Here is a 26,320-nt window from a genome sequence, read left to right on the forward strand (position 1 = left end):
AAGATGTATAATACATATCCAACTTAGAGCAGGCCTAGAAAACCCTAACTGCTTCCAGAGTCTTGCCATGTATAGTTACTTTCTGCAGGAAAGCTTTGCTTAGGACAGTGTTTTCAGGTTGTTTCTTGGAAGCTGATCAGATGCTCCTCAGTGGATCAATCAGTCCAGGTGAACAAGTTTCCCTGGAAGATGGCTTCTCCCATCTTCTCCTGCAATGTGCAGAAGCAGGACTAGAGAGCATAGGAGCTAACGCTTAGGGGTCAAGATCCCTTTGCCCGCCCCCCAAAAATTTGAGGGGCCCAAGTTGATGGGCCTTGCCATTCAAATGGTGTGTGGGTGTGCCGTGTCATTGATTGATTATGTGGGGCTTACCTGCCCCCCAAATATTTTGTTTAAGTTGGTACCCGTGCTAGAGAGTGCATTCTGTTGTTCACTCCCAGTTCGGAGTCTGGAATTTCCAGGACATACACTTTTTTGTCTGGATATTCACTGTTTGAAATATGGCAACTCTATGGTGAAGCCTACCATGGATGGCTACAATTCTATGTGAACTGCATGTACACAATAGAACATGTCCAAGATGTACTGCAGTTCCTTGGCAGACATGTTGGTGTGGAAAGTCTCTGAAGCAGGAAGGCAGGAAAAGTCCTAGCTTAGAGAGGGGAAGAGGCAAGCCAGTTGTATTTCTTAAGTCCAGATGACTGGCAGTTTTCTGGGAGTGTTTTTATTTTTTATCTTTTATTGTTTGCATAAGTCATTGCAGTTCTCTTGCTTCTGTTTCCTGCAGGTCGAATCAAGTACTCCGAGCGGGTCTATGATGCATGCATGGATACATTTGACTGTCTTCCTCTTGCTGCCCTTTTGAACCAGCAGTTTCTGTGCGTGCATGGAGGGCTGTCTCCTGAAATCACATGTCTAGATGATATTAGGAAAGTAAGTGGTGCCTCTTTCTTTTCCCTCCACACCTCCCCTCCATAAAACAGCACAGGTATCATAATTCCAGTTAGGGTCTTCTTGTAGGCTTACCTGTCCCCATTCTGACAAGGTTCCACTCCAGGGTATGTCTCCCCACCATCTTTACTTTTGAGGCTACCTAAGACTTGTTGAAGGGGCGGGCAGGCATAAAAATATGTACACTTCTCTCTGATCCCAGGCTTAAGTTCTGTAGGGTTTACAGTGGCAGAGGAAGGGGGTGCAGTGCGGGCAGGCCACCCCGGGTGTCACCCCTGAGGGGGTGACAATATTCTGGGTGGCACTCACTGCGGGGCCTGAGGCATGCCTGAGCCACGCGTCTCTCCTGGGAGAGACGCGGTGGCTCGGGCATGCACAGGCTCCGCTCTGCCCAAACGGTCTGCCCGCTGCCTCCCCACCCCACCCCCAGCTGTAGGGCGGCGGCAGGCAGACTCCGGAGGCCCTGCGGTGCGCCACGCGCCCTATGGGTGGCTTGCCCCAAGTGTCCAAGCGGCTTTTTCCACCACTGGGTGGAAAGAGGAAAGGTGCCAACAGGGAACTTGTGCGCATTCGCGGCATTCACTCTCCTTCCTGGCTCGCTGGAAGCCCGGCTGAGGTTTACTCTCTGGTTATTTTTCCTCCATGCATCCTTTTTCATGCCCTGGTTGGCGGGAAAGAGGATGGTGAAGGCGGGAAGGAGAGGCCGCTGACACTCTCGGCATGGCTTCTCCAGACCCTCCTTCCTGGGGAGGCGAAGCGCAAAGCACTGCTGCGGAGGCTGCATCTCCTGGCCGCAGGCACCAGGTTTGTCAAGTTTGTGAAGGCAGGAGCATGCGAGTAAAAGTTTGCTCCTACACCCGCCTCCAGTGGCTGCCAAGAGTCTGTTGCCATTGCGAGGGAGATGCAAGCTTTTCCCTTTTTGAAGAGAGAGAACGAGAACGGGAGGGCAGAGGAGGATCCAACAGCCAAGCAGGGCACTGCGTGAATGCATTTGCCTGCCACCCAATGATCCAGAGCTGCGGCGGCTGCCATTGGTGCCTGGAGAACTGGGTGTTCAGCCAGACACTCTGAGCGCCAGGACCGCTTTTTTTTTTCCTTTCGAGTCTGCTTTGTAACATGAGCGCAGCAGCTTGATGGGGGTGGGGGGGAGAGAGAGAGAGAGAGAGAGAGAGAGAAGGAGGCTCCGCTCAGCAGCGGACATGGAGCAGGTTGCCACTTGCATGCACATTTTTGTGCGCGCTCGGTTTTGCAGCGAAATCCTGCCGTGCAGCTCCCCCCTTCCTCCCAGGCTAGCTTGACGGATTTGTCAACTGGACACCTCTGGGAAGGAAATTCCGTGTGGCCTCTTTGGCACTCGGAGCCTGCCTTCTGCTGCTGTTGCCTTAGGTCACATTCTCGTGCAACCAGCGAGCTCGCCTCGTTCAGCAAGAGGCACAACGCGATCTCCACCCAGGGGAGGAGGCTTTGCTTTCCGTCATGGGCTGGTACTGACGGAAGCTGCAGCTATGGCAGCTTGTAGAACTCTGGCCAAGATGCTGGGCATGTGCGAGCAACATATATGGTAAACGAGGTGGAACGGGGGGGGGCACTGAGGAGAGCTTTTTAATCAAGTTTTTTGGGGGGCGATCGTGAGATATGTGCGGTTCTGTTATTTTCTGGTGTCTGCCTTTTGTCCCGTCCCCCGCCTCCCTTCTATGTATAAAGCAAAGAAGGGTATTACATAATGGGGAGATTCCTGAAGGTAGCAGATGGAGACTTGCAGGGACTCGGGAAATCAAAGTGCCAAGCGCTGAATCGCTCCACGGGGGCGGAGAAATAGTCAGGGAGGTGGTTTAATTTTCAGGACGAATTAAATAAAATTGCGGTCTTCGTAGAATTATAGAATTGGAAGCGACCCTGATGGTCATTTAGTTCAACACTCTATTGTAGCCGGAATCACAACTAAAGTATACGCACTAATTCAACATACTGATTTTTTTTTTGGGGGGGGGAATAATCACAATAAATACGAACAAACTTTAACAGTCATGTCCTTCCCACCCTCGTTATGCCCAAACCCCACTTCTTTGACAATGTCTCGCAGCGTGACTTTCTCAGATGCTTGTGCATTTTAATTTACACTATGCATTATATATGTTGCTTTTTATTAGCATGGTCAAGGCCAGAGGAGTAGGGGGGGCAGACCGCCCCGGGTGTAATAGCTTAGCCCGAGCCATCGATGTGGGGGGGGGGGTGACAAAAAAAATTCCGCACTGGGTACCACCTGACCTTGCTATGCCTCTGAGGGTTGCCGTTCTTTGTGTATGCTGGTCTATGAACATAATAAAGATTTGGATTGGAGTGAAACTTCTTTGTTCTCCTTCAAAGACAAATTAAGCAGTTGAAAAAAGAAATGTGTGTTGCCTTTAATCCAGGGTTTCTCAAACTTGAGTCTCCAGCTGTTGTTGGACTGCAACTCCCATCATCCCTAGCTAGCAGAACCAGTGGCCAGGGATGGTGGGAGTTGTAGTCTGAAAGCTGATGGAGTCCCAAGTTTGAGAAACACTGATCATCCTTACAGAGAAACTATTGAATGATTAAAATTTTATTTTAAAGGGTGGGGGGGTGGATTCCCCATTCTTAAGTTTCCACACTTAGAAATCAGCGCTCATATAGGCAATGTTTGTTTCCAATATGTGACATCATAAACTGGGTTTATCTAGCACAGATGCATTGAGGGTTTTTTTCCCTCATGCACTGTATTTTGGCATGCTCTTAATAATGAGTTCCCTTAATTCTGTACGTTTTTTATCAATCATTTTTTATGCTTTTCTGTGTGTGTGCCTTTCAGTTAGACAGGTTTAAGGAGCCTCCAGCCTTTGGTCCAATGTGTGACCTGCTGTGGTCTGATCCATCAGAGGATTATGGCAATGAGAAGACACTGGAACATTTTACCCACAACACTGTTCGAGGTTGCTCCTATTTCTACAGGTAGGAAATATTTCAAACATAACCCTTGGTTAAGTGAAAAGGTAGTAGTGTGAAGTCCCAGTTGCTGTGCTCAAACCCCTCTGTTCCAGAGCTTTGAGTGAGACTCTGTCCCACTTCTAATTGTTGCTGTCTTAAAAATACAACTTGTATTTCTGCTGAATTCCCTATGAATTTTCCCTCTTAAAAAACCCAAAAGCCATTTGTTTGTGGCTTTCTGAGTTGTTTACAAAATCAAAGATGTGCCTGGAGGATTTCAGAAATACTAGAACAATTTTGTGTGGACTTGTCAGAACTTTAAAACTTGCCAATCAGCAGAGACTATATAGCAAAGCAATATATCTTGAATCTGAATGTTATTTGCTTCACAAGTCCCTCTGAATGGTTATTTGGATGGCCTCAGGATCACTACAAATTCCCAGTTTCCATAAATGTTAGTTTGATTTCTAGGTGCTTAGCAGCCCTAACAATAGTCAAGTTTTGTTGTAGCCCTCACCCTCCCTCAGGCTGTGTGTCTAGTGGGTGAAAGTTGGAGTTGGACTGTAGAGATGTAGATTCAAATCCCTATTGAGCCACAATGGGCCAAGTCAACCTATCTTCAATTCTCTCAACCTAACCTATATTTGCAAGGTGATTAGAATAAATTGGGACAAAAGTTGAATATTCCTAACTTGTATATCCTCATCCCTCTTGGAAAAAAGACAGAAAATAAATGTGATGATGACTGCCTTCAGCACATGTTAATATTGCTTTTTAAAACTTCTTTTTCAGTTACCCTGCAATTTGTGAATTTTTGCAAAATAATAATTTGTTATCTGTGATTCGAGCACATGAAGCCCAGGATGCTGGGTAAGTTCAGAGTCACTATTCTGGTGCTGTGTTCAACAGCTTTGTTGTCTTTATGTATTTTTCAAAAGCCTGCCTATCTTCTGCTCACTTTTCTAGGTACCGAATGTACAGAAAGAGCCAGACTACGGGCTTTCCATCCCTAATCACAATCTTTTCTGCACCAAATTATCTAGATGTCTATAACAACAAGGGTAAGATTTTGACTGTGTCCAGGATGCCTTGATGTGTCCACGTTTAATAGAATCTCTAGCTCTTGCTTACCTTATCTTTTTCTTCTTAATACTTGGTTTCTTAAAATGGACATGGTTTGTGCTTGGGCATTCTGTCAGAAATGTTGGGTCCCCACAGATTTGCAGGAACAATTCCATGTAAGTGGGGTACAAAAGATGTGTCATCTGAGAGGGATGGTTGGGATTTGGAGCAGCTGCTCCCTGTTCCTCCAGTGGCCATGGGGAAGAGATAGGAAGCACCTGCTTCCATTTTCAACTAACTGCGGTTTTTCACCCAATAACTGCAGTTAGTTTAACGTACTGTGTCTCCCTGGAGTATAACCTCTATCAACCCTTGACACTGGCTGTGCTGTCCTACAGCATGTGAAAGCCCCAATCTGTCCAAGAAATGCAGACTTGTGGACCGTCGTCTGAATTGTGCTTGTTTCAGCAAACCATAGTAATAATTATTATTATTATTTCCCCCAGCCACTCTGGGCAGCTTACAACATATCAAAAAACAATAAAAACATAAAGATCAAACTAAACAGCTTGTCCTGCTTCAAATGAAATTACAAGCAAGCATTTGTTGACTACTGAAGGAAGTGCTTCCAATCTATTGATCACAGCTGTGCTGGAGGGGAAGCTGCAGTGTAGGAGTATGAGGCCTAGTCATGTGGCATTAAAGCATAGGCTAGTGTTAACTTAATAATAAAATAAATTTTATTTATATGCTTCCCCCCATCCTTCTTCAGAAGACTGCAGGATAGGTAACAACATTTAATGCACATTCCAAAATTTAAAAACAACATATGAAATTCACTCTTAAAACTTTTATCAGAAGAAAAACAACACTTGTAACAGTAAATTTCACCTGATGTCTGATGGATATTTTGACATTCCTTATTGCCTCTCTCGTGGAGGGTGTCTGATTTTCATAGGGATTTCTTTACACAGCTGTATAATTGCATTTCCCAAGTTGTGTAACCCTGGAGGACAAAGATGAAATCAGCACTCTTGTAATTTCTCTTTATCCCTCTTGTTTTCTTCTAGCTGCTGTGCTGAAATATGAAAACAATGTCATGAACATCAGGCAGTTCAACTGTTCTCCACACCCTTACTGGCTTCCAAACTTCATGGATGTTTTCACATGGTCTTTGCCTTTCGTAGGGGAAAAGGGTAAGAAGGCGATTGCCCAATAAAATTATTGATAAGCAAAGCAATCATCCAAGGAGCAGGAAAACATATCCTCCTGATGCAATAGGATTGACTAGGCTGGATGTAGCCTTGGGCGGTCTGTTGCTGCCATAAAGAGGAGATATTTGTGGATTTTGCTAGCTTGCTCACTCCTGAAGCAAGAATTTAGAAAATTCTGCAAAATATGGCCTTCAGGCACTCAACCTTCTTCTTTTTTTTTAAAAGCATGTTAGTGGCCATTATTGTGTAATAGGAAATTTTTAAAATATATTGTCTCAGGTTGAAAAATCAGGGTACTTGTGTGTTTACAGCATTTATGTACTGTTTTCAGCTTTAAAAATCCTTAAATCCCCATTCAGACATGAAGCTGACTGGGTAATCTTTTTTTTTTTAAAGAATATTTTTATTCATTTTCCACAAATCAGAAAAAAGATTATAACATACTTACACTAACAAAGTTAATATACATCATCACAACTTATAACACAGATAAAAGTTTAAAACTCCTAACTTTCCTCACATGTTTACATGACTTCCTCAAATCCCTCTTTATTGAATTTCATTATAATACATCTTTAGCAGTTTTCCAAATTCATTATTGAACTTTAAAAATCCTAAAAATTAACCTTTTTAACATCTTCTATCTTTATTACCATAATTTTTCATTTTTTCTATTTTCATTTTAAACCTAAGCCACAACTTACTTCCAAAATCTTTCCAATTTTCAAATATTACAATATTTTTAATATATACTTTAAATTTACTCCAATCTTCCTCCACCGTCTCCTCCTTCTGTTCCTGGACCCATCCAACCACCTTAGCCAGTTCCATATAGTCCAACATCTTCATTTGCCATTCTTCTATCGTCGGAATGTCCTGTGTTTTCCAATTTTTGGCAAGCAATAATCTCGCAGCTGTCGTAGCATACATAAAGAATCTTCTATCTTTCTTAGGCAATTCTTCACAAAGTATTCCAAGTAAAGAGGCTACTGCTTTTTTAATAAATGTATTTTTAAATACTTTTTCAATTCATGATACATCTTTTCCCAGAAGTCTTTTACCTTTGGACATGTCCACCACATATGGTAAAACGTTCCTTCTTTCTCTTTACATTTCCAACATTTATTATCATATGAATGATAAATTTTAGCTAATTTTACAGGTGTTAAGTACCATCTATACATCATTTTCATCATATTTTCTTTCAACACATAACATGCAGTAAACTTAACACCCTCCTTCCACAGCCTTTCCCAATCCTCTAACATTATGCTATGCCCTATACCTTTTGCCCAATCAATCATTACTGTTTTCACCATTTCATCTTTTGTATGCCACTCCAGCAACAAATTATACATCTTAGATAAATTTTTGCTATTTGTATCTAACAATTCCATTTCTAGCTTGGATTTTTCAATAGTAAAACCATTTTTCCTATCTTGCTTAAACATTTCATTTATCTGATGATATTGCAACCAGTCATTCAATTTGTTTTTCAATTGTTCATAAGATTTAAACCTGAATCCATCTTCTTTCTCCTCCAATACATTCACATATTTTAACCATTTACCGGTACTCTCCATATTCAACTTTTTCTTAGCTTTAGCCTCCAGAGGTGATAGCCACCTGGGTGTTTTTCTTTCTAAGAGATCTTTATATCTTATCCACACATTATACAAAGATTTTCTAATTATATGTTATTAAAGCCTTTATGAACTGTTATCTTGTCATACCATAAATATGCATGCCATCCATATACATTGTCAAAACCTTCCAAATCTAAAATATCTATGTTCTCTAACATTATCCAATCCTTTATCAAACAGAATGCAACAGCTTCAAATTATAACTTTAAATCTGGTAGGGAGAATCCCCCTCTCTCTTTCACATCTGTTAATATTTTAAACTTAATTCTGGGTTTTTTGCCATTCCTTGAAGCATTTCATATTATCAACAATAGGTATAGCTTGGAATAAAAACAACATCTTTGGCAATACATTCATCTTAATCACAGAAATCCTGCCAAACAATGACAATTTCAAATTTGACCATATTTCTAAATCTCTCTTTATCTCATTCCATAATTTATCATAATTATCCTTATACAAATTAAGATTTTTATTTGTTATATTTACACCCAAGTACTTCACCTTTTTGACAAAATTCAGACCAGTTTTTTCTTCTAAATTTTTCTTTTCCTCAATTGATAATTTTTTGTCTATAACCTTGGTTTTACTTTTATTTACCGTATTTTTCGCTCCATAAGACACACTTTTTTCCTTCTAAAAAGTAAGGGGAAATATCTGTGCATCTTATGGAGTGAATGGTGGTCCCTGGAGCTGAATTGCCCAGGGGTCAAAAGAGGATCATGCTTTTTATTTTACAAAGAGAAAAGGGGGTGTTGAAAGGACCCCGCTCAGCAGCTGATCAGCAAGAGATCGGGAGAGAGATAAGAGTCCCGGCTCCCTTTCAGCCCCGCCCTCTTGCCCAGGCCTCCATTGTTGAATGTGCTGCAGAGGGAGGTTGTTTGTTTCCCCAGCGACATGTGACTGGCTGATTAGATTATCTGTCTGGAAACTGTAAAAAAGGCTCCCTTTCCTTTAGAAGCTGCAGAAATGTGAGTTGAACCCCATAAAAACGGGGCTTTTCCTCTTTGCTTTCCCCCCTTTGCAAAAGGAGCTTTGCTTTTCCCCCTTTGCAAAAAAAGCTGCAAAACTTTTAGCTGATTCTCAAAAAAGGGTTTTTCCCTTTGCAAAAAAGCTGCAAAGCTTTTAGCTGATCCTCAGAAAACCACAGCTTTTCCCTTTGCAAAAAAGCTGCAAAACTTTTAGATGATCCTCAAAAAAGGGCTTTTCCTTTGCAGAAAAAGCTGCAAAACTTTTAGCTGATCCTCAAAAAAAGCTGCAAAACTTTTAGTTGATCCTCAAAGCTTTTCCCTTTGCAAAAACGCTGCAAAACTTTTAGTTGATCCTCAAAAAAACCAGGGCTTTTCCCTTTGCAAAAAAGCTGCAAAACCTTTAGCTGATCCTCAAAAAAACAGGGCTTTTCCCTTTGCAAAAAAAAAGCTGCAAAACTTTTCGCTGATCCTCAAAAAAACAGGGCTTTTAGAGGAGGAAAACCAGAAAAAAAATTTTTTTCTTGTTTCCTCCTCTAAAAACAAGGTGCACCCTATGGCCCGGTGCACCCTATGGAGCGAAAAATACGGTAACTTAAAACCAGCAACCTGCCCAAACTCTTGTATTATCTCCAGTGCTCTTGTAGCACTGGATTCTGGGTCTTTTAGAGTTAACACCAAGTCATCAGCAAAGGCTTTAAATTTATATTGTTTTGATCCCACTGTTATGCTTTTTACCCCTTCATCATTCCTTATCTTATTCAGCAAAATCTCCAGGACCGAAATAAAAAGTAGGGGGGAAAGTGGGCACCCTTGCCTAGTTCCTTTTTCAATTTCAATTTCTTCTGAAACCACATTGTTAATTGTCAACTTAGCTTTTTGCTCAGAATATATTCCTTTGATACCATTTATAAAACTATTCCCCATCTCCATATTCTCGAAGTTCTTCTTCATAAAATTCCAAGAAACATTATCAAAGGCTTTCTTTGCGTCTATAAACATTAAAATAGCTTTACAGTTTATTTTAGTTTGTAATTTTTCTAATATATACACTACATTTCTCATATTATTTTTCAGACCGGTATGTCTCGCTAGCAGAAATCCTGCCTGATCTTTGTGTATATGTTCATTCAACACCTTCTTTAATCTAGACGCCAATATAATTGCAAAAATTTTGTAATCCACATTAAATAGGGAGATAGGTCTATAATTCTTTACATTGGATCTATCCTGATCTGGTTTTGGGAGCAAAGTTATATAAGCTTTCCAGGTTTCGGGTGCTTTGTCCCCCTTTATTATCTTATTGCAAATTTCCATCAAAAGTTGTATAAGCCATTCTTTCAATACCTTATAGTATTTTGCTGATAAACCATCTGGGCCCAGGGCTTTGCCGATTTGCATTTGGCCAATTGCCATCTCTACTTCTTGCAGGGTGATTGGTACATCCAGTAGGATCCTTTTGTTGTCAGGGATTTTACACAGTCCATTTATTTTCACATATTGCTCTATTTTGTCCATATTTTCTTTTTCTCTCTTATAAAGCTGTTTATAATATTTCTGAAAACATCTTCATATCTCTGCAGGGTTCTCCACAGATTTCCCATCAGTCACAATATTAGTAATCGTATTTTGCTTCTGTTTCTTCTTTAACTGCCACGCCAATAATTTACCACATTTATTTGCAGACTCGGTTTTTTTGTTTCATCATCTTAATTTTCCACTCTATTTCTTGATTTATCACTTGAGAAAATTGTATTTGTAGAGCCTTGATTTCCTTCTGAATCTGTTGACTCTTAGGTTTAGATCTTAATTCCTTTTCTTTCTCTTTTAATTGGGACAAAATTTTTTCCTTTTTTCATTCTGTGACTTCTTCTTTATAGAGTTTTGTTGTATGAGGAACCCTCTCATCACCGTTTTGCTTGCATCCCATATCACTCTTGTTTCTGTATTCATATTTATTGTAAAATAGTCCTTTAGAATGTTTTGGACCTTATTTATTATCTGCTGGTTCCTCAACAACCCATCATTCATTCTCCATCTGTAGGTTCCCTGCAGTGATAGTTTTAATTCCATCGACACTGCATTATGATCCGAACATGTCGTTGGACAAATCTCTGATTTTGTCACTCTGGGTACAAAGTCTCTAGATATCCATAAATAGTCTATCCGGGAAAATGATTTATTAGGATCTGAATAAAATGTGAAGTCTCTTTCAGTTGAATTTCTAATTCTCCAAATATCCATTAAATCGAAATTCTCCACCATTTCAAAGAAAGTCTTAGGTAATCTACCTTCATTTGTAAATTTTTGTCTTTGAGATCTGTCCATAAGTGTTGATGAGACTCCATTCAAATCTCCCATCAAGATTATTTTGTGATCTAAATATTCCAGAATCTTTGTCTCCAGGTTCTTAAAAAATTCTGTGTTTGAATCATTTGGTGCATAAATTCCCACCATTTTTTTTTTTTTTTTGCCTTGTGCTGTTATTTCTATAGCAATGTACCTTCCCTGCTCATCTTTAAACATCATTTTGGGATTCCATTTTTCTTTAACATAGAAAACCACACCTCTTTTTTTTACTTTGTCTGATGAAATGAATTCCTGTCCAAGTCTATTATTTTGTAAAAAAAATTATGTGAACTCTTATGTATTCAAGCCATTAACATTTCACGAATAAATCCTCATTGCCATCACTGCTCCTGCTCCTGGTTCTGGTCCGGTCTTGTAGTCCAGCTCCTTGGCGTATTTCTCCAAAAATGTTGTCTTCTCTTCCACCGTTCTTATCCTTTGTTTCCTTCCTTGAAACTTGAATGAAAGACCTTCTTGAAATTCCCACCTAAAAAAGATGCTTTTCTTCCTCAGAGTGCCAGCCAAGTCAGAATAAATGCTCCTCAAAGACAAAAGGTGTTTAGGAATCTCTTTAAACAACACAATTGGATGCTCTTGTATTTTCAAACTTTTTTTGTAGTTCAAGCCTAGAATTTTGTCTCTCTGTTCTTTTTTTGTAGTGCAAGCCTAGAATTTTGTCTCTCTGTTCTTTCACCCTACAATCATTTATAATTTTCAAGTCTTTCTTATTTTTACCTCCAAACCTGAAGGTCTTATCAATCCACTGAGTAGGTTTTGCCTTATCAAGATCCCAACAGGTTGATAATTCTTGCACCAACCAGTCTTTCAAATTGTCCTGCTCCAATTGTGGTACACCTTAATCTCAAATGAGATTCTTTTTCCTTCATCTGTAAATAAGCAATTGAGCTAAGGGCCGCTCCTGCGACCTTTCCACATCTGGCACTCTGACAGTCTCAAGTTCTGTCAATCTTGTTTCGTGACTAGCAACTTCTTCCTTAACCTCTTTAATCCCTTTTTTAAGTCTCCAAAATGTTTTTGGAGATCCTCCAAACTTTGTTGGTTTGACCTAACCTCTTTTCTAATGTCCATTAAAATTGACATCACATTTTCTTCAAAAGTAGGAGCCTTGGAGTCTCTTCTAGCCTTGCCTTTATCAGTAGGATTAGACATAACTTTTTTGCAGTAAAGCTCTCAAGGTCAATTACTCACTCCTTTCCTTCACCAGGCAGCAAGCAGCAACAACAATCCCACTGTAAAACAATAGCGCTGAACCAACCCCACAGTAGTTTTTTTGGCTATTTTTAAAAGTTCCCAACCTTATTTTCCACAGTCCATTCTAGGCAAGCAGAGAAAAAGTATCTTCAAGAGAATCGGCTATTGCAAAAATTTAAACTCCAAGCAGGAAAACGAAAGTTGATTGTATCTGCTCTATTGTGACGCAATAATGGTGTCTAGCCTTCCCGACCGGGTGGTCCGCCGACAGAGGATAAGACGTCTTTCTTACTTAAATTCAGTCTTTATCAGTTCCAAAACTAGTAGAAAATTCCTCCCCCCTTCTCAACTGAAAAAGGGGGGTTTTACTGTCCATTTTGGTTTTGCTGTCCATTTCCCTTAAGCAACCAGAGTTCAGGCTTCGATAAAGAGAAAGTAAACCACTCTCTTTTTTCTTCAACGAGAAGGGATTGGCCTCCGTGAATTTAGATCCCTTCCGCAGCTCAAATAGTCTAGTCTTTTCTAATTAAAGTTTGGTACTCATGATTGATCCAATTAATTATTTCTTTGTCTGGAGAAATTGACTGCAGCCGATTGCTGGATTCGGGGCTTTCGCGCTTTGAAGGAAGCGAATGTAATCCACAGCTTCCACGTCTCCAACCCCACTCGCTCTCGGGGCTCTTATTATAGCTTACCGTGGAGTGGGGGAGTCACCAAGGGGAGCCCGCCGGATCACCAGGTCCTCAGAACGCTCAATCTGAGGTTTTTAAGAGGCTCCATGACGCCCTCGCGTTGTCCTCTAACTTCAAAGTGCAGGGGCTCTTTCAGCCGAAAGTTCCCCCATCCGCCATAACAGAGCGATCAACCGGAAGTCTCACTGACTGGGTAATCTTAGACCAGTTGTATTCTCTCAGGTTGTTGTGAGGATAAAACGGAGGGCACATGATATGTGCTGCATCAAGCTCCTTGGAACAAAGATGGAACAAAAATGTCATAAATAGTTTATGGTGAATATTAAAATCAGTATCAAAACAACTGCTTGGCTACCTTGGGAGGGAGGGATATAATAAATAAAAGATTTGAAAATCAGTCAATAAAATGCAAATAATGGGAGATAAATCTGTCTAGGTGTAGTTGTACAGGCATAACCTTTGTTTCAGCTAAGAGGAGTACAAGGATTAAGTGGCTGTTCTAACATTTGTTAGGTTTTATCTAACTGAAATTTAATTTCACTTGAGTATTTTATATACTGTGTTTCTCCTAAAATAAGACATAGCCATAAAATAAGCCATAGCTGGATTTCTATGCATTTGTGAAATATAAGCCATTCCCTGAAAATAAGCCATACCCCGAAAATAAGCCATAGTGACGCGGCACCTCCCATTAAAACAGCCTGGAGAGGCGTGGCTATGCAGCGTACCGATGCGACGCGGTTAAAATAAGACATCCCCTGAAAATAAGCCATACTGTGTTTTGTTGAGGGGGAAAAAATATAAGACGGTGTCTTATTTTAGGAGAAACACGGTACGTGTGTTATGTGGTTCCCAGCCTGCATTTTTATACATGTAATGTCATATTGGCATGGTTCACACCTAACACCAAACTGTATTGCTTTGTTTGCTATGTAAGCAGTCCTGCTTGCACACTGTCTCTTGTTCTACTGTTCTCCAATAATGAATTGGGAATTGGGAGTTCTGATGGGGAAACTTGTTTGGGGATTTTAGGTTATAGCCTGAAGGAGTTTAAGAAGCACCATAACCAGAGAAAATGGTGTTCAGGGATAAAACAGAACTTTTTAAGCACAAGGCATAGTTTTCTTTCGGCATCTGAACCAGCAAACAGTGTATGTTTGCCCTCCAAGACAGCATTGCAAATCACAGTTTGAAGTTGGTTTCCAATCCTACTTTGGCAGGCATTGAATCGGAGTGTGTTTGAGGAATAGGAAGCATACAAGCACAAGGTTTGTTCACATGATAATCCATGATGTATCATTATATGTGAACAAGCCCATTCACATGTTGAGACAGATATAGATACACACATAAACACGTGTGCACACAAAATCTCTAATCTCTTGCCCATTTCTCATTTTTCCTGCAGTTACAGAGATGCTGGTTAACATCCTTAACATCTGCTCTGATGATGAGCTCATTTCAGATGGAGATGAAGCGTTGGATGGTAACAAAACCTTTTTACTTTTTCAGGGTGGGTTAGGATTGGTTGCTTTCAAGCACTTTTGGAAGAAATGACATTCAAAGTTGGATGTGCTGCCTTGTTCTTAGCACCTTTTTGTTGCCATCTTTTTCATTCATAGTTTAAGCTCACTGTCTTTGGCTGTTTTACAGACAATTATTTCTCTAGCGCAACAAGAGCCACTCTGCCCCCTCCCTTCCACCTTCCACCTCCCTTGATCCAGCAGCAGTAACTTGGTATTTGTTCAGATGGAATGAAGGAGGAAAGGAGAGTTAGAAAGAGGAAGCCTGACCAGTGTGAGCAGCTGCCTTGCTCAGTTTTCATTTACATCTTCTGCTGCTCCTTACGCCCCAATACAGATGGATGGAGTTGTGAAATTGGCTTGACCAGATAATAATCAACTTCCAGTCCACTCAGTTTCACTTCTGAAAGAAATTGCACATTTTAACTGCATAAGTGCATATGCAGATATGCACCCATCTTTTATAAGATTTTTAAAAAATCCCTCAGTTCCAGAAATATTCTGAGCCTGTGGGTGGCGGAGCAGCTGATCATCATGGGCACTCTTTTGTATGCATCTGTGACAGTTGCAACAAAATGTAGACATGTATTTTTGCAAAACTACTGGTCATGCTTCTGGGGGCTTTTGGCTTTCCCAAGGTTCAGCTTGAAGTGCTTGAGGAACCAACATAACTAGTTAATGCTACGAGAGGGGGCACAAAGACTGAACAGGCAATGACATCGCTATGATACCAACTCTCTGAAAGGCTACCCAACAGTGTGCAGTGTTAAACTAGTGACAACTAAGTATGCAGGAAAACTGAAGACCACTTTTCTGATATTACAATTACAGGATTTTTTGCTATCTTCCTTTGCTGCTTAATTGTTTAAAAAATACTGGCATTTTGCACTGCTAGATCAGTTCTTTTGATCATTGGTCATTGGATTGGCCTTTCCATCCTTTTTGCACAATCTACAGGAATAGATCCAACCTCCTCCTTTTTGGCCCTTGCTAGTAGTTCATAGAATTGTAGAGTTGTAAAGGACCACGAGGGACATCTAGTCCAACCCCCCGCAATGCAGGAATCTTCTGCCCAATGTGAGGCTTAGACCTATGCCCCTGAGAATAAGAGTTTTATGGACCTGAGAGACAGAAGGAAAATTGATTTGTCCATCTGGAGTCTTGACAGCCAAGTGAGCATGACACAGGTGCAGAAGAGAACTACCAGCTGGCCCAGAGCTAGCCTTCATCTCCCATTGCACTTAAAAAAGAAATGTTATTCCCTCCCTCCCATGGAAATTTAAATTTGTTTCTTCTATCTCTGTCTTCATCTCCTTGTTACTTGGTGTCTCCTCTCCCTGAAGATAACTACATTTCAAGCTATCCGAAAGGTACCCAGCTAGAATTTGCTAAAAGCTTAATTCTCACTGCCTGTGCCACCAGATTCCTTGGAGTGGATTTTGAATAGCTGACTAGTTGGATAGTCTCGCCATTTCCCCCTTCTTCCCCATCAGTTTTAACATAAACGTGGTGCATTTGGTTTTTGTTTGTTTTTTCCAACCCTGTTGTGTTCCACCAGGAACCTGAGCGATGGGGTCACGTTTCTCTTTGACGTTTGAATGCAGCCACCTTGTGCATGGCTGATCCATTGGTGCATGTCAGTTCTCCAGTTTGGCTTGTCCTGTTCTTAATGCATAGTCGGGTAATTAAAAAAGAAGATCTTAGCTTAGAGGAGATGTATTTTCATTCAGTGTACAGTTGAGCTCCCAGAACCTCCATGCTTTTCAGTCCATGTTTGGTCTGTGTAGTAAAAGGGAGTGTACTTATCCCTAGCACATTGTATTTGTTGAGGACTCAAGCAAAACCACAAGATTCCAGCCATTCCTTTGTCTACGTCTGTGCAAAAGGTGGTGCTTGTGTGACTGCTCTCCCTTCTGCAAGCACAGCCCAGCATCCTGATGTCTTCACCCTCACTTGGGCTTGTTGTTGTGTACTTGCCTTGCAAAACTGTGTCTCAATGGCTGAGTCATTCATGTTACATCTCATGTGTACTGTGGTCAAACATGTCTGGGCAGCCAAAGAGGTCTGCCGCTCCAAGCAACACTTGTCCTACTACTTCTGGTGCTCCTACTTCCCCCTGTTTGGATTTCCTCTTTGTGTGTCATTCTGTCCATCACTTGCTCCCCCTTCCATTCAGTTCATTACCATTCTATGGAATTTAGCTGTAAAGTTGTAATTGGATTTCTCTTTCCTAGAACCAAGCAGATGCTTCATACTGGCATTGCCTGAGCCTTAATCGTTTTCCTCCCTCATTCTTTTAAACCCTTTTTGATTTTTTTCCTAAGGAGGCACCACTGCCCGTAAAGAGATCATCAGGAATAAGATCAGAGCCATTGGGAAGATGGCACGAGTCTTTTCAGTTCTTCGGTAAGTTTGCTCACTTTGGTGAATCTCAGCTTGAGAGAGAGGGAATATCATTTTGCCAGATTGCCCTGGCTGCACCAGGGCAGAGAATGAAAGGTCGGCAAATCTTGGACCAGTGCATGTTAAATGTTTAAAAGTCCACTGCTACATGGGCAGTGATTCATGTGGGACTATCACCTGGAATTTGCACTCTCCCGGCAGGGAGCCAATTCTGTGGGAAAGACCCTACACAGTGGTGGTCTTGTAAATGTTACAGCCATGCCGTGGGCCGAACCCATAAAAAAGCTGCTCTCATAGCAGGACTGTTAGAGATGTAAAGTGTCACTAGGGATTGTTCAGGGATTTTCTTCTCAGTACATTCATATTCCACATTTCTTCTATCATAATTGGGGAGGGGGGTACAAGACCTTTGTGGACTTTGGATTTTTGTTTTGATCAATAGATTCCACCACCACCACCACCCCCAAAAAACCCAGATTTGATTCTTAAATGCTGTTTTACACACGATTGGAAGCTGCCTTGTACAGTGTAAAACTGTTTCTCTCTAGCCCAGTATTGTCTGTCCAGAGTCTCAAGGCAAAGGTCTTTCCCATCATGTGAAATTGATCCTTTTAATTCAGAGGTGGGGAATATTTTTTGGCCCAGTGGACCAGACTGTTATCTGTCCCTACCCTCATGGGCCAACTTCAACATATTGGTGGGATAAACCCACCTGTCAGTCAACTGATTCAATTATGAAGATACAGGAACAGATGAAGGAGAGGTGGGTGTGCCTGCACACCTGTCAAAAGTCCCTTGCCCAGCATCTTCTGAGTGCCTGACAGCCAGCTCATTATAGCGTGCTTGGGAAAGGCAGTGTAAAGTTGGCGAAGCTGCTTTATGCCGGGGTCGACTGCCTGATGGAGCTTCCCACAGAGAACTCAGTCATGCAACCGATTCAGCTGGGTCTCTACCTGCTCTCTACCTGCTCCACACCTGTTGTCAGTTGTGGGACAGGTGGCTGTGGTTTGAGGGAAAAGGCCTTTGGGGCTAAATTGGGACCCAAGCTGAGCCCAACTTGGTCCACAGGCCAGAGGTTCCTCACTTCTGTTTTTATGGGCAATGCCAGAGATGGAATTGGGGACCTGCAGGCAAATCATGCTCTGTTGCTGCCCTACCTGCTGGCCAGCAAATATATGCTCAACAGGGAGCTGTATCCAATCCCAGCTCTAAATGCAGCTGTATGGCTCACGTATTTGCAAACATAACTATTTCACGCACATTAAAATGTTCAGCAGTTCCCTAAAAAGATCTTGAGTGTCCAGCTGAGGAAAACTAAGAGATGGGATCAGATATAATTGGTCACTTTGCCTCTTTTTCTTGCAGGGAGGAGAGTGAGAGTGTGCTGATGCTCAAAGGACTGACTCCTACAGGTACTCTGCCCCTGGGAGTCCTCTCAGGCGGGAAACAGACTCTACAGACGGGTAAGTATATGTCATAGGTGCCAACTCCCTGGGTGCCTGAGCACCCACAAAATTCCCCATGAAGGGCCTGGGCACCCACAAATTTTGGTGCCAGGGCCATGCACACTGCATGGCACCCACAGCCCTGGGCACTCATGGTTGTGGGGCCAAGCTGGCACTCGTGGTATATGTGCAGGATAAGAGCAGGTGGGGGAATTCAGCCTGTGATGTGTTAAGAGATCATCTAGGTTTTGTGGGGGAGGCACTGATATTTCCACTGCTACCTCCCCTTCCCCTTCCCCTTCCCCTTCCCCTTCCCCTTCCCTTCATAGTATCTGCAGTTCTGTCACCAGAAAAGATGGGCTTTAGATGTCCCTATAAACTTACAGACCTTAAACTCTGGTACTGAATGGGGGGTGGGGAGTAGCTCAGTTGGTAGAGCATGGGACTCTTAATCTCAGGGTTGTATATTTGAGCCCCACGTTAGGCAAAAGATCCCTGCATTGCAGGGGGTTGGACTAGATGACCCTTGTTATCCCTTCCAACTCTTTGATTCTTTGATTCTATTATTTTGTGAATGAAGCTTAGAGGAGAATAATAGGAGAGGTTGAGAACACTTGGACTAATTTAATAGAAACCTGGCAATGGGACTTGAGGGAAGGATTTCGTCCAAGGCATTTGTATGATGTTGTCATAGCTGGTGATCTTGCTGGGAATAGAGACTTGAAACTTGCATAGTGTTCTGGAATCTGTTCTTTGAACAACTATTCAGATGTTGCCCTTTAGACTTCTGCTGCTGTGTAAGAGCATGCACAAATGCCATCAGCCTCCTGTACTAAGCCCATCTGTTCTCAGTGCTAACGTTGAAAACTAACAGCTGTGAGTTTGAGATTCTCTTTCTGGGTAGGTTTTTAATATGGACATTTATGCTGGTGTTTCAACTTGTGTGTCCTTCTCAGACAACTTGGACTGGGTCACAGGCACCAGTGCTTATGGTGTGTGCAGATCACTTTTTCCTTGGCTTTTTATGTCATTTCATTCTTGTCCTTCATGGACTGGAACTAATCTGTGCACAATTGCCAGCCCCACATACACCCATTGCATTGAGGAAGAGAAATCAAAACTTAAGTTTACACTGTTGCACTGAGGCACTCTCATAGCACTCTCATACCAGATGTTAAAACTATTAAACTGTGTCAGCAAACTTTTTCAGCAGGGGGCCGGTCCACTGTCCCTCAGACCTTGTGGGGGCCCGGAGTATATTTTGAAGAAAAATATGAACAAATTCCTATGCCTCACAAATAACCCAGAGATGCATTTTAAATAAAAGCACACATTCTACTCATGTAAAAACACCAGGCAGGCCCCACAGATAACCCAGAGATGCATTTTAAATAAAAGGACACATTCTACTCATGTAAAAACACGCTGATTCCCGGACCGTCCGCGGGCCACATTTAGAAGGCGATTGGACCGCATCCGGCCCCCGGGCCTTAGTTTGGGGACCCCTGTTTTAGACCATTCTTTCCTACCCTCTAGTATAGTACCACAGCCAGGTTTAGCATCTAGTGAAAGCGATAAGCTGATGAAATTAGATGGATGAGTGCAATAGGACAAATCCACAAACAACTATTTAAAAAGAAAGAAAGAATCTAGGCAAGGGGGACGAGCAAGTACCAGGAAGAGAAAGACATCACAAGACTTGGGTTGAGATTAATTACCTCAACATTTTAGGACTCTAGCACACACACAGTTGATCTTAAACAAGCAACTTATGAGATGTGAATCTGAGATTCTGCTTGCAAGCAATCAGCCAGCCTTGGCCAAATGTGTCTGCAAGGAAGCCTATTTGCACCATCAGGTCAGTGCAGCTTGGAAAGTTCTCCCAAATCCCTATATAGGCTTCCTGGCCAGACTTGCTCACAGGTCTGCCCAGCAGGAGATCCAGCTCTTACTGCTCTCTGTTGGCTTTGGGCTACAACTTCCTTGCTCTCACTTGGCCTTTGCTTCATCCTGCCCTGAACTCAGTGGGAATCGAGACTGACATACGAGCTTATACTTCCTGAATTGAGGTAAAAGCATTTGTACACGAACACATGTACAAATAGTGACTCATCATGTTGTGCAGTATTGGAATTTGTCCCTTCCTTTTGTGAATATCAGTGGCAGATCATGCAAACAGCAACCCCAAAACCTACCAATCTGGATGCATCCTTAGGGAGTCTTCTTCTGTACACATAACACTTCCCCATAAGAAAAAGTTTTAGAGAAGGCCTTTCTTTTTCAATGACATTTAATATTGTGACTGTCAATAGCTGATACAGTTCTGGGTTTTTTTCCACACCTGCCAAAATCAAAGCAATCAGCAAATCTAAAGAACTCAGCTTTCTTAATGTTGAGATAAAATTGCACACCCAAAATCTGAAGTGTTGGGAAATTGTGAATATTTGCAAATATTTTTTCAGCTCCAGTGTATACTTCCTGTTTTGTCACATGTACACTCTTCCAGAACAGCACGCTTGCTTTTTCCTACATTAAAGTGAGATTGTGTTAAATTTTGTTAATCTACTGAGGATAGCACTGATCAAACTTGCAGGTCACTGAAGGTCAGCTTTGTGGGCAATCGTGACTAGCTGTGAGGTCAGCAAATGAGTTATAGCAACATGTCTCTCTAGAGCAGGGGTCAGCAAACATTTTCAGCAGGGGGGCAGTCCACTGTCCCTCAGACCTTGGGGGGGCGGACTATATTTTGGGGGGGGGGGATGAACAAATTCCTATGCCCCACAAATAACCCAGAGATGCATTTTAAATAAAAGCACACATTCTACTAATGTAAAAACACGCTGATTCCCAGACCGTCCACGGGCTGGATTTAGAAGGTGATTGGGCGGGCCTTAGTTTGGCTACCCATGCTCTAGGATTAAAACCCTGTGATCTAGTGTTTTAATCCTTTTATGCTGCCAGCCTTCATGCTTGGCATTGAGCCAGGTCGTTTTATTTCTCATCAATGTTGGATGACTTCCTGGCGTACTGGAAAGAGGCTTGCTTTGGCACTTGCTAGCCTAGATTTTAAATTTCTCACATGGAAGAATATTGTAGCAGAATCTTCCATGGTCAAAGGAGGTGGTGATTTCCCTTCTTTCTTGCAGGGGAAGAGTTAGACTTAATTTTCCAAAAAGTTGAACATGTTTTTTTCTAATGGAATAGGAAGTTGGCAGATGAAGGCATAGGTGTCAAGAAGCCCACTTCCGCATCGCAACAGAGGTGGATTTGTGGGCGTCATGACCTGATCACATGCGTAGGGGCTGAGCTCAGCTCCTGTGCGATTGGTAGAATATCCCCACGCCTTCTGCAGGCCGACCAATGCGGTCGGCCTGGGGGCGTGTCTTAGTTCCTTTAAACTAGAGACGGGCGGGAAACTTGCCCTCTTTGTCCTGCTTCCCAGCTGCTTAGGTTCTTCCGCCCACCCTCCCTTTAGATTTAGCTTCAACCTTGTTATGGACTTTGGTTGGTCGCCTTGGTTGGCCAGGGGGCCTGGTAGGACTTTTTCCCAATTGGACTAGCTAAATGGGTTTTTTCACCTACCTTGTAGCAATCGTCACAACTCTTGGTTTGGTGGTTAGGCATTGGAAAATTTCCATAGAAGTGAGGAGGGGAGGTAGCGTCATCAACTGCCTCTCAATTGAAGGGTATTCCGTTAAAGGATTCCTGGGGGCGTGGCCCTGTCCGAAGCCCAGGGAGCTGAGGGCCTAAGGCACGACCCTAACGGTGATCACAGGGGGAATTCCGGTCAATGTACATCACTGGTGGTTAACCCTTCCATGACTTCCAACACACGGGTTGGGGTCGGATATAGCTGATAGGGTCCAATGCCTAAGCCAATACCGCTCAACATCCGTAACCAATAAAGTTGTGGCCTTTACGCCCATTAAAATTTACATAATGTGTCTGTGTCATTATTTCCACGGGGAGGGGAGGGACATTGCCACGCAACTCCCTTTCTTGAGCTTTGCAATAAATCAGGCTGAACCATGTGCTTCAGAGACTATGTGTCTAATAACTTGGCTGACTGTTTTTAACTATTGCTACATCGGATTTTTAAACTTCATAGAAACTTTCAAACATAAGCATCTCAAAGCTTCCACTGAAGCTTCATCACACTGAAATTAAGCATAAGAATTTTATGAGCATTGTATCTTTACAGGATCTGTTTTGAGCTTCAGTAAGAGAACCAGCTAGAACACATTCTCCTGTTTCTCTATCACATTTAATCTACACACATACTTTGTTTTCTGCATGCAGTTTCTCCTTCCTCGTCTCCCAACCAATCCCTGACTTTACATTTCCTTGACTTTGTCCTCATTGCCTGAAAACTGTCCCTTTGTACATCAGAGCATCAGCTCTACTCAGACCTGTATCCTAGTCAGTTTCATACCTCCATTCATTCCACCTTTTTTTTAAAAGAGCTCTTTAGCTAATATAAGACAAATTATCTCCTGCTAGATTGTCTCTGAGACGAGTGTTCCATCATTAACAATGTCTTTGCACACCTGTTTTTTAAAGTTGTGCTCTCCCATGCAAGCCTATGGTAATCCTAAGGCTGAGAGCTGGCAACTTGACCCAAGGCTGCATAAAGGGATTTGTGGCTGGCTGAGCAGTGGTTTTCACTAAGCTCCAGCACTGCATTCAGGGAGGCACCCATTCTCCTTTAATGTGTCATTTGTTGCATGAAAAAGGGACTTGTTTCCTGGATCATGAGATCAGAGATCCTGAACTTTGTCTCGGTCTTTCACAAACTTGCATGCTGTAGCTGTCAGGTAATGTTTTAATCCAGCTCCAGCCCAGCACAGAAACCAAGACCTCTTTGTTATCCCCCCCAAAATGAAGAGCCTCAACAGGGATGCTTTATCACCAGCAGTTACAGCACTGAGGTGCAACTCAGATCAATCCATGTATTTCATATCAGAGAGTTCAAGTATGAACTCCAACACTTGGAAAAAATGTTTGATGCCCTCAAAGCCTTTGAAGATAGTGCCTGGATATGCCAGATCTTGAAAACATGGGGGCCATGCTCTAGTCATGTATCAGAAAGGTCCCCACCATTACATAGCGCATGTGTGAGCAACAGCCAGCCAGCCAGGAAGCATGGCCCTTTTGCCATGGTGTGCTTTCACCAAGGGCCACAATTATGTTATGCATTGCCTATTGTCACAGCTGTTGCATCACCCCAAAGCACCATTCTTTTTGAAGTGATACTGTGGCACCACCACAAATCTCTTTCCCAACAAGTTAGGACTTCTGTTTCACATAGATTTGATAAAGACCGCATTCAGCTGAACTGGATTTTAACCAGTGCTCCATTGTGGTTTCATGATATTGATATATGTATATGCTGTGGTTATCTGTTGTATGTGTATATGGTTATTTTGTTTAAATGGGAATTTAGTACACACTTTTATACACAATTTGGTCTTGTTAGTGGATGATCTGGGTTATTGGGACTCTCAATGTGTTTAGAATTCTATCCATTGGCAATCTGTCAGGTACCTTTAGAACAGACATTGGCAAACTTGGCCCGCCAGATGTTTTGGGACTACAACTCCCATCATCCCTAGCCAACTTGCCTATCCCTGCTTTAGAAACTCCCAGGCAGGGTGAGAAGATAACAGGAGCACATATTTAAAGAAACATGAACTGTCATGGCAAAACACACTTTACAGTAGTCATATCTCTGGCAGTTTGGAACCAGACAGGCCAACATGCAAGAATAGCTCCCTGACATTGCTCAGACATGATCTGTTTTATTTATTCTAAAAGTTAAGTTGTTGTATGTTGTGCTAGAATGCTCTGAAAATACAAATCAAAGCTAGAGCATCAAAGCTCAGCAAAATACATGTAGCTAAAGTGCTCCTAAATAAGAATTGTTCCTGAAACAACTGCCACAGATCTCCTTGCAGCTGTCTGAGGGCAGCTGGTTCCAAAGGCAGGGGCCATAACCAAACCAGCTATTTGAAGGGGCGTGCAGGAACACTGTGCAGATTAAAGTTTCTATTCTATAGAGAGCTGTTTGCCTTATTGGAAATCCCAGTGTAAAGGTACAGTGGATGCTTTTTGATGTTCATAGGAAATGATATTACATAGTTATAAAACCATTTTGGGAGGTGGGATTGATCTGGTGTTAAGCAAAGCAGGTTAAGTCTGGGCTGAAGCATGGAACAAGCAAGTCTCCCTTCTATTATACTCTTTTCTGAGGAAAATATGTGTTGGTTCCAGCCATGTGCTGTTGATTGCAGCTGTGGCTATTAAATGCAGCTGTGTGCATCAGTGGGGATGTGTTGCTGCCTAGTCCTATCAGTCAGAAGAAGCTACCTCCACGACATCCGTTGGACTCCTGGTTTTGAAAAACCAGCCCTGCCATTCTCTGTTCTTTTTTCCCTTGGGGCTTAGGATAATTAGGTTTAAGGAAGAAAACTAAAACTCCCCTCTGTCTCTCTGCCCTATTGCCACCATCCTCTTCCTCTGGTTGTCTTCACAATCCTCCTCGGTTGGGACTGGGAGGGTTGTAGATCTCTAACATCCATGGTTATGTTAAAGTTCACTCACTCTTTTCTGTCTTCATTTTTGCATGCCACTGTTCCTTCTGTATTACAGCCACAGTAGAAGCGGTAGAGGCACGGGAAGGTATGGCTAGAATCTTGCAAGAAGTGTGATGGTTTGTGTGTCTGCTGGTTCCCCCCTGCCAAGAGCTTTATTCTCAGCAGCAGTACGAACGCTTTTTACTCTTGCATCACCAGAAGGGGGGAGAAGGGGAGAGGGACATGGCCTGGCACACCTCCCACCCCTGGGGTACATCCACATGGGTAGAATGCAGAGAAGCATCCTTCAAACTCTCTACCCTGCTTCTATAATCTCTCCTACATGGACTTCATCATAGCGTTAGAACTGGGTAGGCTGAAACAGCCATGGAGATATAATGCTCCATACTGTGACATTATTTTTATTTTAGATGAACAAAGCCTACCATTCTATGTTGGCTTCAGGGCTACAGTGTGGAATTGGACCCATCCCTTGAGACTTCTAGCTGTGCTGAGTTACAGCAAGAATATTACAGCTGGCTCAACCATGGTAGGCAGACTTGGCAGCTGCCTAGAGTGGCACAACTCCAATGGGGCTCCTGCCTTGCCAGAAGCAGCATGCAAGTTGTGTTTTTGGTGTGCCTCTTGAAAGGTTTGTATCAGCAGCTGATGGAAGTTGTAATCTGAAACATCTTGAGAGTAGCCAGGTTGTTGGGCAAGGCTGACGTATCTGTCTTGCCTCGTCCATCTAGCCCAGTATTATCTTCTCAAACTGGCAATGGTTCTAGTTTATCTCACTCCAGAAATCACCCCAGATCCTTTTCCTTGAGATGCCAGTGATTGAGCCCAGGACCTTTGGGCATGCAAAGCAGGCACTCTCCAGCTGAGCTCTAGGAATGTGGTGCAGAATCATCTGCACTCTCAAAAAATGACCACCATGAATAGGGCAGCAAAGTGCTTCCAACTGGTCCTGAACAAAGTCATAGAATGTGCATCTTTGTGACTCTTCTTGCAGAGCATGAAGCTGTTCAGGACATATTGCTGTCCAGTACCACAGTCATGTGGCAAGTATCTCTATGACCTGCAGACACAATTTTTCCCAATCTTTAGAGGAATTTGTGCTTTGCAGAAAAAAAAAAACCATTCTAAATTCCTCTAGCTCTTTGCTCTGTCAGAAACAGTGTGCAAAAGAAAATGTGCTCTACTCTGGAACTGATGGAGAGAACAAGACTATTCCAAATGTGTGCTTTGTCACACTTGAGGCTTTTCTTGGCATTCCCTTCTTGGTCATGCAAGATTTAAAAAATATATCTACTGCTTTTTTATCCAAAGATTAG

At 42.3% G+C, this 26,320-nt stretch overlaps 1 protein-coding gene across 5 annotated transcripts in view; it reads left to right on the plus strand.

Annotated features, from left to right (window-relative positions):
- PPP3CC (protein phosphatase 3 catalytic subunit gamma) overlaps positions 1-26,320 on the plus strand; it is an 80,017-nt gene that overhangs the window by 52,277 nt on the left and 1,420 nt on the right. The window contains exons 5-14 of one of the 5 annotated variants that reach the window (XM_033172225.1): positions 788-933; positions 3,782-3,921; positions 4,690-4,767; positions 4,864-4,958; positions 6,030-6,155; positions 14,449-14,526; positions 15,907-15,933; positions 16,888-16,969; positions 18,332-18,429; positions 25,060-25,089. In XM_033172225.1, the coding sequence (XP_033028116.1) occupies positions 788-933; positions 3,782-3,921; positions 4,690-4,767; positions 4,864-4,958; positions 6,030-6,155; positions 14,449-14,526; positions 15,907-15,933; positions 16,888-16,969; positions 18,332-18,429; positions 25,060-25,089 (900 nt within the window). The remainder of the gene's footprint in view (positions 1-787; positions 934-3,781; positions 3,922-4,689; positions 4,768-4,863; positions 4,959-6,029; positions 6,156-14,448; positions 14,527-15,906; positions 15,934-16,887; positions 16,970-18,331; positions 18,430-25,059; positions 25,090-26,320) is intronic. The other 4 variants (XM_033172224.1, XM_033172222.1, XM_033172221.1 and 1 more) reach the window with 4 other exon arrangements.

Source organism: Lacerta agilis, chromosome 15, assembly GCF_009819535.1.
Source record: "Lacerta agilis isolate rLacAgi1 chromosome 15, rLacAgi1.pri, whole genome shotgun sequence".
Taxonomy (NCBI): Eukaryota; Metazoa; Chordata; class Lepidosauria; order Squamata; family Lacertidae; genus Lacerta; species Lacerta agilis.